At 40.3% G+C, this 14078-nt stretch overlaps 1 protein-coding gene across 1 annotated transcript in view; it reads left to right on the forward strand.

Annotated features, from left to right (window-relative positions):
* Nucleotides 1-14078, forward strand: part of LOC120529897 (polycystic kidney disease protein 1-like 1) — a 256167-nt gene that overhangs the window by 79636 nt on the left and 162453 nt on the right. The window contains exons 17-19 of the mRNA XM_039754112.1: nucleotides 4388-4483; nucleotides 4671-4813; nucleotides 7972-8092. Of these exons, the coding sequence (XP_039610046.1) occupies nucleotides 4388-4483; nucleotides 4671-4813; nucleotides 7972-8092 (360 nt within the window). The remainder of the gene's footprint in view (nucleotides 1-4387; nucleotides 4484-4670; nucleotides 4814-7971; nucleotides 8093-14078) is intronic.

A 14078-nucleotide genomic window follows, 5' to 3' on the forward strand; every position in this document is an offset into this window, starting at 1 on the left:
TGACCGAGCTGCAGGCTATGGACGTATATATGTACGTAAGTAGGATTCAGTTAGCATTGGGAACCCGCGTACCAAATTTCTCGAAGATGGGCCCATAAGTAACAAAGACCGTTGAAAAGTTCAATATGACGGCCGATAGTGGCATCATACCACTGAAATAAGTACGTACATCGGTTTTGGTTAGCACAGGGAAGCCACCTACCAAATTTTGTGAAGGTGGGGTCATAAATAAGAAAGTTCAGCATGGCGAATGTTGTCAACCGTTATGACTGTTATGCGTAGAATTTCGAAATGAAACCTGCTTAACTTTTGTAAGTAAGCTGTAAGGAATGAGCATGCCCAGTTTCAGCCTTCTACCTACACGGGAAGTTGGAGAATTAGTGATGAGTCAGTCAGTCAGGGCGGGCTTTGCCTTTTATTAGTATAGATTCGATCATTTTCCTTAATAAATAAGTGACCAAGTAGAATAGTTTTGTCTCATTTGTTTAACTGGTTTCTCTTTATGTACTTTTAGGACTTGAGTGAAAATCTGATGATGTTTTAGGTTATATTTATGCAGAAATATAGAAAATTCTAAAGGGTTCACAAACTTTCAAGCACAACTGTGTGTGTGTGTGTGTGTGTGTGTGTGTGTGTATGTTTGTGTATGTATATGTATATACAGTGATCCCTCGCTATATCGCGCTTCGACTTTCGTGGCTTCACTCCATCGCAGATTTTAAATGTAAGCATATCTAAATATATATCACGGATTTTTCACTGGTTTGCGGATTTCTGCGGACAATGGGTCTTTTAATTTAAAGTACATGCTTCCTCAGTTTGTTTGCCCAGTTGATTTCATACAAGGGACGTTATTGGCGGATGGCTTAGAAGCTACCCAATCAGAGCATGTATTACGTATTAAATAAAACTCCTCAATGATATACAATGTGCTTCCCGAGCGGTGCTTGTTTGCTTTTCTCGTTCTCTCTCACTCTCTCTGACATGCTCTGCGCCTGACGGAGGGGGTGTGAGCAGAGGGGCTGTTTACACAGAGGCTGTTTACCTATAAGATACTGACGCTACTCTCAAAAATGTTGAAAGACTACCATCACAGCTGCTTTATCGCGGTGCGCATACTTAAAAGTCAAACAGCACGTATTGATTTTTTGATTGTTTGCTTTTCTGTCATGCGCTCACTCTCTCTCTCTGACATTCTCTGCACCTGACGGCGCTCCTTTGAAGAGATGATATGTTTGCATTCTTTTAATTGTGAGAAAGAACTGTCATCTCTGTCTTGTCATGGAGCACAGTTTATACTTTTGACTAAAGGGTGTTATTTCATGTCTAGAGGGCTCTAATAAAGTTAACAGTGTGGGAGAGTTTATGAGGGCTTACTGTATATATGTATGTATGTATGTATATGTGTGTGTGTATATATATGTGTGTATATATATATATATGTGTGTGTGTATGTATGTATGTATGTATGTATGTATATATATATATATATATAGACACATACATACATACATACATACATACATACATACATACATACAATATACAGCGCATCACTTTTTCCACATTTTATGTTACAGCCTTATTCCAAAATGGATTAAATTCATTTTTTTCCTCAGAATTCTACACACAACACCCCATAATGACAACATGAAAAATGTTTACTTGAGATTTTTATAAATTTATTAAAAATAAAAAAAGAAATCACATGTACATAAGTATTCACAGCCTTTGCCATGAAACTCAAAATTGAGGTCAGGTGCATCCTGTTTATCCTGATCATCCTTGAGATGTTTCTGCAGCTTAATTTGAGTCCACCTGTGGTAAATTCAGTTGATTGGACATTATTTGGAAAGGCACACACCTGTCCATATAAGGTCCCACAGTTGACAGTTCATGTCCGAGCACAAACCAAGCATGAAGTCAAAGGAATTGTCTATAGATCTCTGAGACAGGATTGTCTCAAGGTACAAATCTGGGGAAGGTCACAGAAAAATTTCTGATGCTTTGAAGGTCACAATGAGCAATGTGGTCTCCATCATCCGTAAGTGGAAGAAGTTTGAAACCACCAGGACTCTTCCAAAAGCTAGCTGGCCGGCCATCTAAACTGAGCGATCGGGGGAGAAGGGCCTTAGTCAGAGAGCTGACCATGAACCCGATGGTCACTATGTCAGAGCTCCAGAGGTCCTCTGTAGAGAGAGGAGAACCTTCCAGAAGGGCAACCATCTCTGCAGCAATCCAGCATGGTATGGTATGGTAGAGCGGCCAGACGGAAGCCACTCCTTAGTAAAAGGCACATGGCAGCCCGCCTGGAGTTTGCCAAAAGGCACCTGAAGAACTCTTAGACCATGAGAAACAAAATTCTCTGGTCTGATGAGACAAAGATTGAACTCTTTGGTGTGAATGCCAGGTGTCGCGTTTCGAGGAAACCAGGCACCACTCATCGCCAGGCCAATACCATCCCTACAGTGAAGCATGGTGGTGGCAGCATCATGCTGTGGGGATGCTTTTCAGCAGCAGGAACTGGGAGACTAGTCAGGATAAAGGGAATGATGACTGCAGAAATGTACAGAGACATCCTGGATGAAGACATGATCCAGAGCACTCTTGACCTCAGACTGGGGTTACGGTTCATCTTTCAGCAGAACCCTAACCACACAGCCAAGATATCAAAGGAGTGGCTTCAGGACAACTCTGTGAATGTCCTTGAAAGGCCCAGACTTGAATCCGATTGAACATCTCTGGAGAGATCTTAAAATGGCTGTGCACCGACACTTCCCGTTCACCCTGATGGAGCTTGAGAGGTGCTGCAAAGAGGAATGGGCGAAACTGGCCAAGGATAGGTGTGCCAAGCCTGTGGCTTCATATTCAAGAAGACTTGAGGCTGTAATTGCTGCCAAAGGTGCATCGACAAAGTATTGAGCAAAGGCTGGGAATACTTATGTACAAGTGATTTGTCAGTTTATTTTGAATAAATTTGCAAAAACCTCAAGTAAACTTTTTTTCAAGTTATCATTATGGGGTGTTGTATGTAGAATTCTGAGGAATAAAATGAAATTATTTCATTTTGAAATAAGGCTGTAATATGACAAAATGTCGAGAAAGTAATGCGCTGTGTATACTTTCTGGATGCACTGTATATTATATATATAATATATTTTATGGGGAACAGTCCAGACACAGACAGGTAGACCTGATGTTTTGGCAGCACACATGTTTGTTTAGAATATTTATTTTCAATAAAGTACACAAACCCAGTGCCGCAGCACCAATCACCCCTTGAGGCCAGGCCTTTCACAATGCTTTTCTTCTTCTTTTGACTGTTTCCACTCCTCTCCTCCGAGCTCTGTCTTTCTCCTCTTACGACTCTAGCCATTGAATGGAGTGAGGCGGCCCCTTATATACACACCTGGATGGGATCCAGGAGCTTTCCAACATTCTTCCGCCGTCACCCCCCTGTGTGGCGGAGGTGCTGGCTGTGCAACCGGAAGCACTCTGGGTGTCCCCGGTCCTCTTCCCCCCCAGCATGTCCAGGACTCCAAAGGCACCAGGGCACCCCATGGCAGTGACCACGGGCCCCTACATGATTGAGCTTCAAAGCTCTGTACCTGTGGTCCCCAAAGCAACCAGAGCGGTTGCCCCCTCATGGTTTGGGGAAGGCGCAAGCCCTCCTTCAGTCCTCCTGGGCGTTCCAGCCTGGAAATATTTTGTAGCAATGAGATTCTGTATTTGTTCCTATTGTGCTTTCTTTATTTGTTTATTTATTGCAGTGTGATCTACCACTCTCCTATGCATAGACACAGCAGTCAGGCAGGGTCGTGGCCAGGTTAGTGGTCAAGTAATCCTGTTCCCTGTATTTACAATGTTCCTTGCGTAACCTATCGAGATGTTTTCTGTTTATTTCAGTGAAGAGCCACAGCAGACCTATAAGCCTGCTGTTACCCTGGCAACAGATAAATTGTCTTCCACAGATGTGGTGATCGCACTTTGCAACCCGAGATTTTTCTTCTTTTTTTGCTTAGTCTTTCAAGAAAATTGACAGTGTCAGTGGCGAAATTCCGAATTCACTGGTAAAGTCAGAGAGCTGCAAAAATGTATTTTTTTTCTTTCTAATATAAACTGTTATTTTTCGTGTCTGCTGTTTCCATAGGAGGGTGACAATGAGTTAAATTCCAGTGGATGTTTTTCAAATGTTGACAAGCAATTAGCAAAAGGTTTCACAGAAAACCACTGAAAACAAAAACAGCAATAAAAACAGTATGAGGGAAGTTAGAACATTTTTTACAGTGTTTGTATGTATATATGTATATGTATATATATAATATATATATATATATATATATATATATATCCACTTCCACAGTTTTACATGTATTATTTTTTTTAGATTTGTTTACTGTGTCTGGAGAGTCATCTTTAAGTATTACTTTTCAACCATTTACACTTCAACCAGGAATGCTTTACTTGATAGAACTTTCTGCAGGTACGTGCAGTATTTTAAACAATGTATTTCAATAGTTTTTTCCAATAATGTCAAAATCTAGTGTTTATTTAAATGGGTGGCATATGATTAATTGTGTTCAATAATGATTTAATAAATCAGTCACCAGTGTCCCCGAAATTATAGTTAACAACAGAACTGTTTTTTGCCATTTTTTTCATCTAAACAGATTTAGACCAACAGCAACTTGGTAAAACTCAACTCTTCTTTTTTACAAATGAAGCTCCCCAAGGTATGACATGCCTTTTGCAGCCTAAGAAAGGATTTGAGATTTACACCGACTTTAGTATATTTTGCACATCTGGGAAGGAGGTAAAGTTAATTTTTCATAACATTTTGTTTGTTTCACAGTTCTGTTGATACATTATCAGTCATTCCAGGCTTATGTATATGTTGTTAGGACTGGCAAAGAATATTCTCATAATGAATCAGATATCAGTTTTTCAAACTACCTTGTTCACATATGTGTTCAAGCAGTGTTAAGTCAATTCTGTTTAATTAAAGAACCCCATTATGCTCTAGTTCAGGGAAAGTTGAATGTATTTTTGTATCTTCAGAGTTTCTTTAAAATCAAATTCTTCTAATTTTTTAGTTTGTATCAGCTGTTTGTTTTCTATATAATATGGTTATTTTCTCCAAACTCTTTAAATTACTTTCTTTGTGTATAATTTTCTCTAACACATTTAACACTATTTTAATTGTCTCAGACAATAATGTAATCAATAACGGAACCCCAATAACAGGGCAACTATGATCTATCTTTCTAGTCCTACACCATTTTCACTTGTGACTGGCTGTAATAAAGTGTGGTTTAAACAACACACAATCCAATTGGAGCTTTTCAGAAATATAAAATGCATAATGGCAGTCATTTCTAATATGGCAGAAGAAAAGAAAGATAAAACCATCTAATTATATTACATACTTGAATCCTTAATTTAGGCACAAAATAAGAAAAAAACACAACTCTTGGCATACTTAGACAATGACTAAGAGCCCCCAATCTAGATGGTATATAAAATAACAGGATATGGTAATTTCTTTCGAGTCTCACACAAAAGCACATTCCACTAGCCGTGCCCTTTCAGACACAGCACAATTTTGAATTTGATTTTTTTTAATGTTTTAATTTCATGTAGCTTTCACACATATTTAAAGAGGAAGACTACACTGAGACTGATGTCACCGAGGTGGTCAAAAAACTCCTTGGTGGCAGGGCCCCAGGGGTGGATGAGATACGCCCAGAGTTACTCAAGGCTCTGGATGTCGTAGGACTGTCTTGGTTGACACGTCTCTAGAACATCGCATGGGCATTGGTGACCGTGCCTCTGGATTGGCAGACAGGGGTGGTGGTCCCCCTCTTTAAGAAGGGGGACTGGAGGGTGTGTTCCAACTACAGAGGGATCACACTCCTCAGTCTCCCTGGAAATGTCTATTCGGGGGTTCTGGAGAGGAGGGTCTGTCATATGGTTGAACCTCGGATTCAGGAGGAACAGTGTGGTTTTCTTCCTGGTTGCAGAACAGTGGACCAGCTCTACACCCTTAGCAGGGTCCTGGAGGGTGCATGGGAGTTTGCCCAACCAGTCTACATGTGTTTTGTGGACTCGGAAAAGGTGTTCGGCCGTGTCCCTCGGGGAATCCTGTGGGGGGTGCTCCGGGAGTATAGGGTACCGGACCCCCTGTACAACCGGTATCAGAGCTTGGTCCACATTGCCGGCAGTAAGTCGAAGCCGTTTCCAGTGAGAGTTGGACTCTGCCAGGGCTGCCCTTTGTCACCGATTCTGTTCATAACTTTTATGGACAGAATTTCTAGGTGCAGCTAGGGTGTTGTTTTTCTGGCTTGGTGGACTCAGAATTGGGTCACTGCTTTTTGCAGATGATGATGTCCTGTTTGCTTCATCAGGCTGTGATCTTCAGCTATCTCTGAACCGGTTCGCAGTTGAGTGTGAAGTGGCTGGGATGGGAATCAGTACCTCCAAATCTGAGACCATGGTCCTCAGCCGGAAAAGGGTGGAGTTCCCTCACAGGGTTGGGAGCGAGATCCTGCCCCAAGTGGAGGAGTTCAAGTATCTTGGGGTCTTGTTTACGAGTCAGGGAAGAATGGAGCGTGAGATCGACAGGCAGATCGGTGCAGCGTCCGCAGTGATGCGGGCTCTGCATCGGTCTGTCATGGTGAAAAAGGAGCTGAGCCGTAAGGCAAAGCTCTCAATTTACCAGTCGATCTACGTTCCTACCCTCACCTATGGTCATGAGCTATGGGTAGTGACTGAAAGAACGAGGTCGCGAATACAAGCGGCTGAAATGAGTTTCCTCTGCAGGGTGTCTGGGCTTTCCCTTAAAGATAGGGTGAGAAGCTCAGTCATCTGGGAGGGGCTCAGAATAGAGCCGCTGCTCCTCCGCTTCGAGAGGAGTCAGATGAGGTGGCTCGGGCATCTGATCAGGATGCCTCCTGGACGCCTCGAACCGGGAGGAGGCCCTAGGGAAGACCCAGGACACACTGTAGGGACTATGTCTCCCGGCTGGCCCGGGAATGCCTTGGGATTCCCCTGGAAGAGCTAGAAGAAGTGGCTGGGGAGAGGGAAGTCTGAGCATCTCCGTTCAAGCTGCTGCCCCCGCGACCCGACCTAATCGGAAGAGGATGGATGGATGGATGGACTACACTGACCTGTTTGCACTTGAAATTGAGTCAAGACAGTCCTGAGATAATGTCTTTATCTTTGTAAGATACCTCAGCTATGTGTCAAGTAACTTCTGTCTGAAGCAAAAAAGCTGCAAATTTCTTCTGCTTTACTGTATAGACGTAACAGTAGCTGCAGTAAATGTGAGGAAAAAAAGATCTGTGGGTGAACAGTCTTTGAGGTTTGCAAGTTTATAGTTTGCACTGAATTTGTGTTGAACCTGCATCTGTTTCAGTTACACAAATTTAACAAAGTACAACTGTTCAGTGAGCATCATGACTATACTGGTAGGTATAGTTTGTGCAGTTTCTAGTTAATGTTCTTGCAATAGAAGTTGTAATTTTAATCCAGGTACATAGAATATCAACAAAAAAGTATTCCTATGTTTATAAATGGTGTAGAAAATGATATGGAGTACATGGTCTTTCTCAGTCGTAGTTTTTTTTTTTTTTGGGCCATAATTTAACTATGACCAAGCCCTATAAAAACAATTTGCAGTGCCATTCTTCCCTATGCAGTATCTGCAGCATCATCATTGTATCTTTTCACTTTACACTTTCTGTCTGTGCCAGACAGTATTCCTGCATTTAATCTACATCATGTTGAATGAAGGTGGTTATCTGTTATGATATCATTTCAGCAATAATATTATTTCACAGAGTAACTGAACTTTTCGATTTCTGGTACTAAACAATTCATATCAGCTGTCATTTAGAATTGGTGTGAATTTATAAGTATATTGATTTATTTGTATCCTTTTTCCCTCTTTTATACACTTTGAAATTCTCACAGGATCTCTCATATAAATACAGTTATCAAGTTGGAAATAATTCTAAGACCATTTTGTATCAAGGAAGAGATATCCAGTACTATTTTAACCTTCCTGCTGGGGACCCATCTGATAATTATAAAGGTATATAATAACAAAACAACATACTGTTTTTTCAATGTTAAAGTGTTCAAATTCAAATAATTAATTTTATGTGAAAACACAAGTGGTAAAAATCTAACCAATTATAATTAACATTAGGGTTATATGATATTAGGAATTCAATATTGTTTAATATGGTAATTTCGATAAAGTAATATTCATTTTTAGACACAGCATTATAGTTCATTCTATGCTATAGAAAAATAAGACAATAGCTTCTACATAAATAAAAGCAAAACTTGTGAATTGGACCAAAATATTTTTGATATATCTGAGCTTTATTTAAAAGCATCAGAGACATGATTACCATACTAGTCGTTTTAGTGGAGCATATACTGTACATACTGATAATTTAAGTGGTAATGAGACAAACCAAATTAGCTCAATAGACTGAGTGGCCCTTTTTTTTTTTTCTGGTCAAAAGTAAGACCAATAATGCATTATATTTCTGCATAAAATATTGAATTTTACACTACCATTGGTAAAATTTTTAATTCTCAGGTGAAGTTTAAGCTATGGTGAAAAAAAATCTTTTAAGGTGAAGTAATTTTTGCCAAGTTAAATTTCTCTGTAGCTTATCTTCAGAATTCAGAAATGCCTTCCATCTTGTTTTATTTTCAATTCACCTTCTTGATCAGAGTTGATGGCAACAGATACAGGTAATCTGACCAGATCTTCTTAAGTACAACAATAGTCTCCATCTCCTTATGGGAAATTCCGAGATACTAACAATAAAAACCGAGAGTCAGTCCAGCATATTCTGGTGGTTCTTTTGGGTTTCCACTAATTTGACCTTTCTGTTGGTGCTCAAAATCACCTGAGGGGTTGGGGAGGTGGATGGGGGTGTGGGAGTATGGTGGGAATTATTAAATAGGTAAACCACCTCCACTGGTGAATCTTTTTAGCCATTCCCTAAAGTTTGTAATCCTAGCTCGGAATGTGAGGCTGCTCATAGTACTTCTGAAGATGTGCCGATCAAGTGATTGTCTTAAAATGCCTCTGCCTTCATTTGTCAACAAGAAAGGTACTTAACTTGGGGTAGCAGATACCCTTTCATCTGCAAAAAACAAGAAATAATTTCAGATTTGTGGGCACAGTTTCTCTTCTCAACTATGTGACACTTTGATGAAAAATCTATAACAGGAGAGACACTTATATAAATCAAAAATCTCATTTCAGTGCCAATGTAATGTATAGATATAAATTTATATCTAGCCAGTATTTTTCAACCTTTGAATGAGATTATGCTCTATTCTTGCCAGAAAAGTTAGACTCCACATTCCATTTTTGTAGAGGGTGATTGGTCAAAAGGTGGTACTTTGAACCAAGATAAATAGGATCCATTATTCAGGTATAAAGAAAGCGATTACCACCAAATTCCTGAAGTCTGGCTCCAGGAGTAGGTCCTGGTATCTTCATTTCTGAGAGGTTTTCATTAGATTTACTTAAAACAAGAATTCAAGTCTCATTTTAAATGCTCTTTTTTGGTAAATACTCATATCAGTATTCAGGATGTAACCCTTTCCAGAAGCACAAAACTCGCAATAATAGTAGATCAGAGGACCTGCCTTGCCAAGACCAAGTCTTAGTAGGTTGTCTTAACCATTTATTGTAAATGTGTAAATTTGCCAAACCTAATATTTTAATTAGTGTGGCTTAAATAGCAATGCAGTGTTGCTCCATATTTTGAAAATAGGGCATCCCTGCATGTACAAGTCGAGTTTTGAACATTAGAACAATCTAGACGAGAACAGGCCATTCAGCCCAACAAAGCTCGCCAGTTCTATCCACTTGTTTCCTCCTAGAAAATATCAAGTTGTGTTTTGAAAGTCCCTAACGTCTTACTGTCTACCACACTACTTGGGGGAAAAAACAATGATATTTTCTTCTTCTTTCGGCTGCTCCCATTAGGGGTTACCACAGCAGATTATCTTCTTCCATATCTTTCTGACCTCTGCATCTTGTTCTGTTACACCCATCACCTGCATGTCCTTTCTCACCACATCCATAAACCTTCTCTTAGGCCTTCCTCTTTTTCTCTTGCCTGGCAGCTGTATCCTTAGCATCCTTCTCCCAATATACTCCGCATCTCTCCTCTGCACATGTCCAAACCAACGCTATCTTGTGTCTCTGACTCTGTCTCCCAACCATCCAACTTGAGCTGACCCTCTAATGTACTCATTTCTAATCCTGTCCATCCTGATCACACTCAATGCAAATCTTAGCATCTTTAACTCTGCTACCTCCAGCTCTGTCTCCTGCTTTCTGGTCAGTGCCACAATCTCCAAACCCATATAACATAGCTGGTCTCACTACCGTACTGTAGACCTTCCCTTTCACTCTAGCTGAAATCCGTCTGTCACAAATCACTCCTGATACCCTTCTCTACCCATTCCACCCTGCCTGCACTCTTTTTCAGCTCTCTTCCACAGTCCCCATTACACTGTTGATCCCAAGTATTTAAACTCCTCCACCTTCGCCAACTCTACTCCTTGCATCCTCACCATTCCACTGACCTCCCTCTCATTTACACACATGTATTCTGTCTTGTTCCTACTGACCTTCATTCCTCTTCTCTCTAGAGCATATCTCAACCTTTCCAGGGTCTCCTCAACCTGCTCCCTACTATCGCTACAGATCACAATGTTATCAGCAAACATCATAGTCCATGGGGACTCCTGTCTAATCTTGTCTGTCAACCTGTCCATCACCATTGCAAATAAGAAAGGGCTCAGAGCTAATCCCTAATGTAACCCCACCTCCACCTTGAATGCATCCGTCACTCCTACCAACAGACCTCACCACGGTCACACTTCCCTCGTACATATCCTGTACAACTCTTACATACTTCTATGCCACTCCCGACTTCCTCTTACAATACCGCAACTCCTCTCGTGGCACCCTGTCATATGCTTTCTCCAGGTCCACAAAGACACAATGCAACTCCTTCTGGCCTTCTCTATACTTCTCCATCAATACCCTCAGAGCAAACATTGCATCTGTGGTGCTCTTTCTTGGCATGAAACCATACTGCTGCTCCCTAATCATCACCTCACTTCTTAACCTAGCTTCCACTACTCTTTCCCATAACTTCATGCTGTGGCTCATCAATTTTATCCCCCTGTAGTAACTACAGTCCTGCACATCCCACTTATTCTTAAATATCGACACCAGTACACTTCTCCACTCCTCAGGCATCCTCTCACTTTCCAAGATTCCATTAAACAATCTGGTTAAAAACTCCACTTCCATTTATCCTGAACACCTCCTTACTTCCACATGTATGTCATTTGAACCAACAGCCTTTCCATTCTTCATCCTCTTCATAGCTGTCCTTACTTCCTCCTTGCTAATCCATTGCAATTCCTGATTCACGATCTCCACATCATCCATCCTCTCTTCTCTCTTGTTCTCTTCATTCATCAGCCTCTCAAAGTACTCTTTCCATCTGCTCAACACACTCTCCTCGCTTGTGAGTACGTTTCCATTTTTATCCTTTATTACCCTAACCTGCTGCACATCTTTCTCAGTTCGTTCCCTCTGTTTAGCCAATCTGTGCAGGTCCTTTTCTCCCTCCTTAGTGTCCAACCACTCATACAACTCATCATACATACATCATACAGTGATATCTTCTGTGATCTTCAGTTAGTCCCTGAAATGTACTGAACACATCAAAACCGGTTGTATGATACAGTAATCCCTCCTTGATCGCGGGGGTTGCGTTCCAGACCCCCCCCGCGATAGGTGAAAATCCGTGAAGTAGAAACCATATGTTTGTTGTTTGTGTAGTTATTTTTATATATTTTAAGCCCTTATAAACTCTCCCACACTGTTAACATTATTAGAGCCCTCTAGACATGAAATAACACCCTTTAGTCAAAAGTTTAAACTGTGCTCCATGACAAGACAGAGATGACAGTTCTTTCTCACAATTAAAAGAATGCAAATAGATCATCTTCTCTTCAGGAGCAGAGAATTTCAGACAGAGAGAGAGAGAGAACGCGCTCGCAAAGAAAAGCAAACAATCAAAAAATCAATACGTGTGCTTTTAAGTTTGCTGCGGCATTTTTTAGAGGAGCGTCCGTATCTTCTAAGCAAACAGCCTCTGTGCAAACAGCCCCTCTGCTCACATCTCCCCGGTCAGGCGCAGAGAACTTCAGAGAGAGAGAGAGAGAGAGAGAGCGAGATTAAAGCAAACCATCAAAAAATCAATAAGTGTGCTTTTGGAAGCACAGCGATAAAGCGGCATTTCTTAGAGGTGTGTCCCTATCCACTAGGCAAACAGCTTCTGTGCAAACAGCACCTCTGCTCACAGCCCCTCCGTCAGGCGCAGCGAATGTCAGAGAGGGTGAGATAGAGGCAGAGACAAGCAAACAATCAAGCTCTGCGCGGGATGTATATCTTACAGCATTGAGGAGTTTTAGTTAATATGTAATACATGCTCTGATTGGGTAGCTTCTAAGCCATCCACCAATAGCGTCCCTTGTATGAAATCAACAGGGTAAACAAACTGAGGAAGCGTGTAGCATAAATTAAAAGACCCATTGTCTGCAGAAATCCGCGAACAAGCGAAAAATCCATGATATATATTTAGATGTCCTTACATTTAAAATCCGCGATAGAGTAAAGCCGCGAAAGTCGAAGCGCGATAAAGCGAGGGATTACTGTATAGCGTATCATCCATACTGTATATCACAACTGACTCAACATCATTTTACAGGTAAGCATTTTCTCAACATTAAATATTATATCATGCAAATATAGATTTTCAACACCATTAATTTTACGGTAGCAATACAGGCTTTCATTGTCAACTTTTTAATGAAATTTTTCATGTACTGGTAGCACTAGATTGTGCATGTACATTATGCTAAATGTTATATATATTTTCCCCATTTTTCCCTACATTATAGCATTTTTCAGACGGAAAACAGTTAATATCTCAAAATTTATTTAAGAAATAATATCCATAACAAATTACTTTATTTTTATTAATTGTTTTATGTAGCCTAAATGGATGGGAGAAAACTGGCTTATTTTGGGCACTTACCTGACAATGACTACTATTAATATCATCACTGTAACCATCTGAAACATTAGAATATGCACCTACTCCGAAAAGAATGTTACAGTAATAAAGAAGTGTAACACTATTTTCAAACCTATAGTGCATCTCTAACACTACATTCAATAAATCTCAGTTGAAAGAAAAGATAAACCGTCAATATATTAATATCCATATCTTCAATACATAGACCTTTACCAGTACCAGAATCACACTTCAACAATATTCACTAGGTCAATGCCCTCCCTCTTGTAGCAGAAGTCAAACTCTGTTTCTTTCTTCCTTCCTATGCGTGTCAGAACCGGCTGGTTCATTTATCAAGGATTAATCTCACATGAAAAACGATGCATTATGTCTTAAAGACATATATTAGGAAAACATTACCAAAACATAACATTATAATCCCTTACATACGCACAATAAAAACATATCTGACACTGAGCCATGCAGAAAAAATTAACTAAAAGTTGTTATAAATAAAATTGAACAATACTCGAAAATAGTGTGAAATCTAGTATCCACACACATATCTGCAAATCAATAGGTTTCAAATTTAAATTTCACTGGTAATGATACCAGTCAAGTGGTTAACCTTTAAACTAAAAATTAAAATTATATTTATGTTCACAGATTTGTTGTTAAAGCAAAGGGCCAAGATACTTACATGAATGAAAGATTTCGTTTTTTAATTCTTAATAATATTGCAAACATCCATCCATCCATTTTCTAACCCGCTGAATCCGAATACAGCGTCACAGGGGTCTGCTGGAGCCAATCCCAGCCAACACAGGGCACAAGGCAGGAACCAACCCTGGGCAGGGTGCCAACCCACCGCAGGACACGCACAAACACACCCACACACCAAGCACACACTAGGGCCAATTTAGAATCGCCAATCCACCT

Source organism: Polypterus senegalus, chromosome 5 (assembly GCF_016835505.1).
Source record: "Polypterus senegalus isolate Bchr_013 chromosome 5, ASM1683550v1, whole genome shotgun sequence".
NCBI classification, from domain to species: Eukaryota; Metazoa; Chordata; class Cladistia; order Polypteriformes; family Polypteridae; genus Polypterus; species Polypterus senegalus.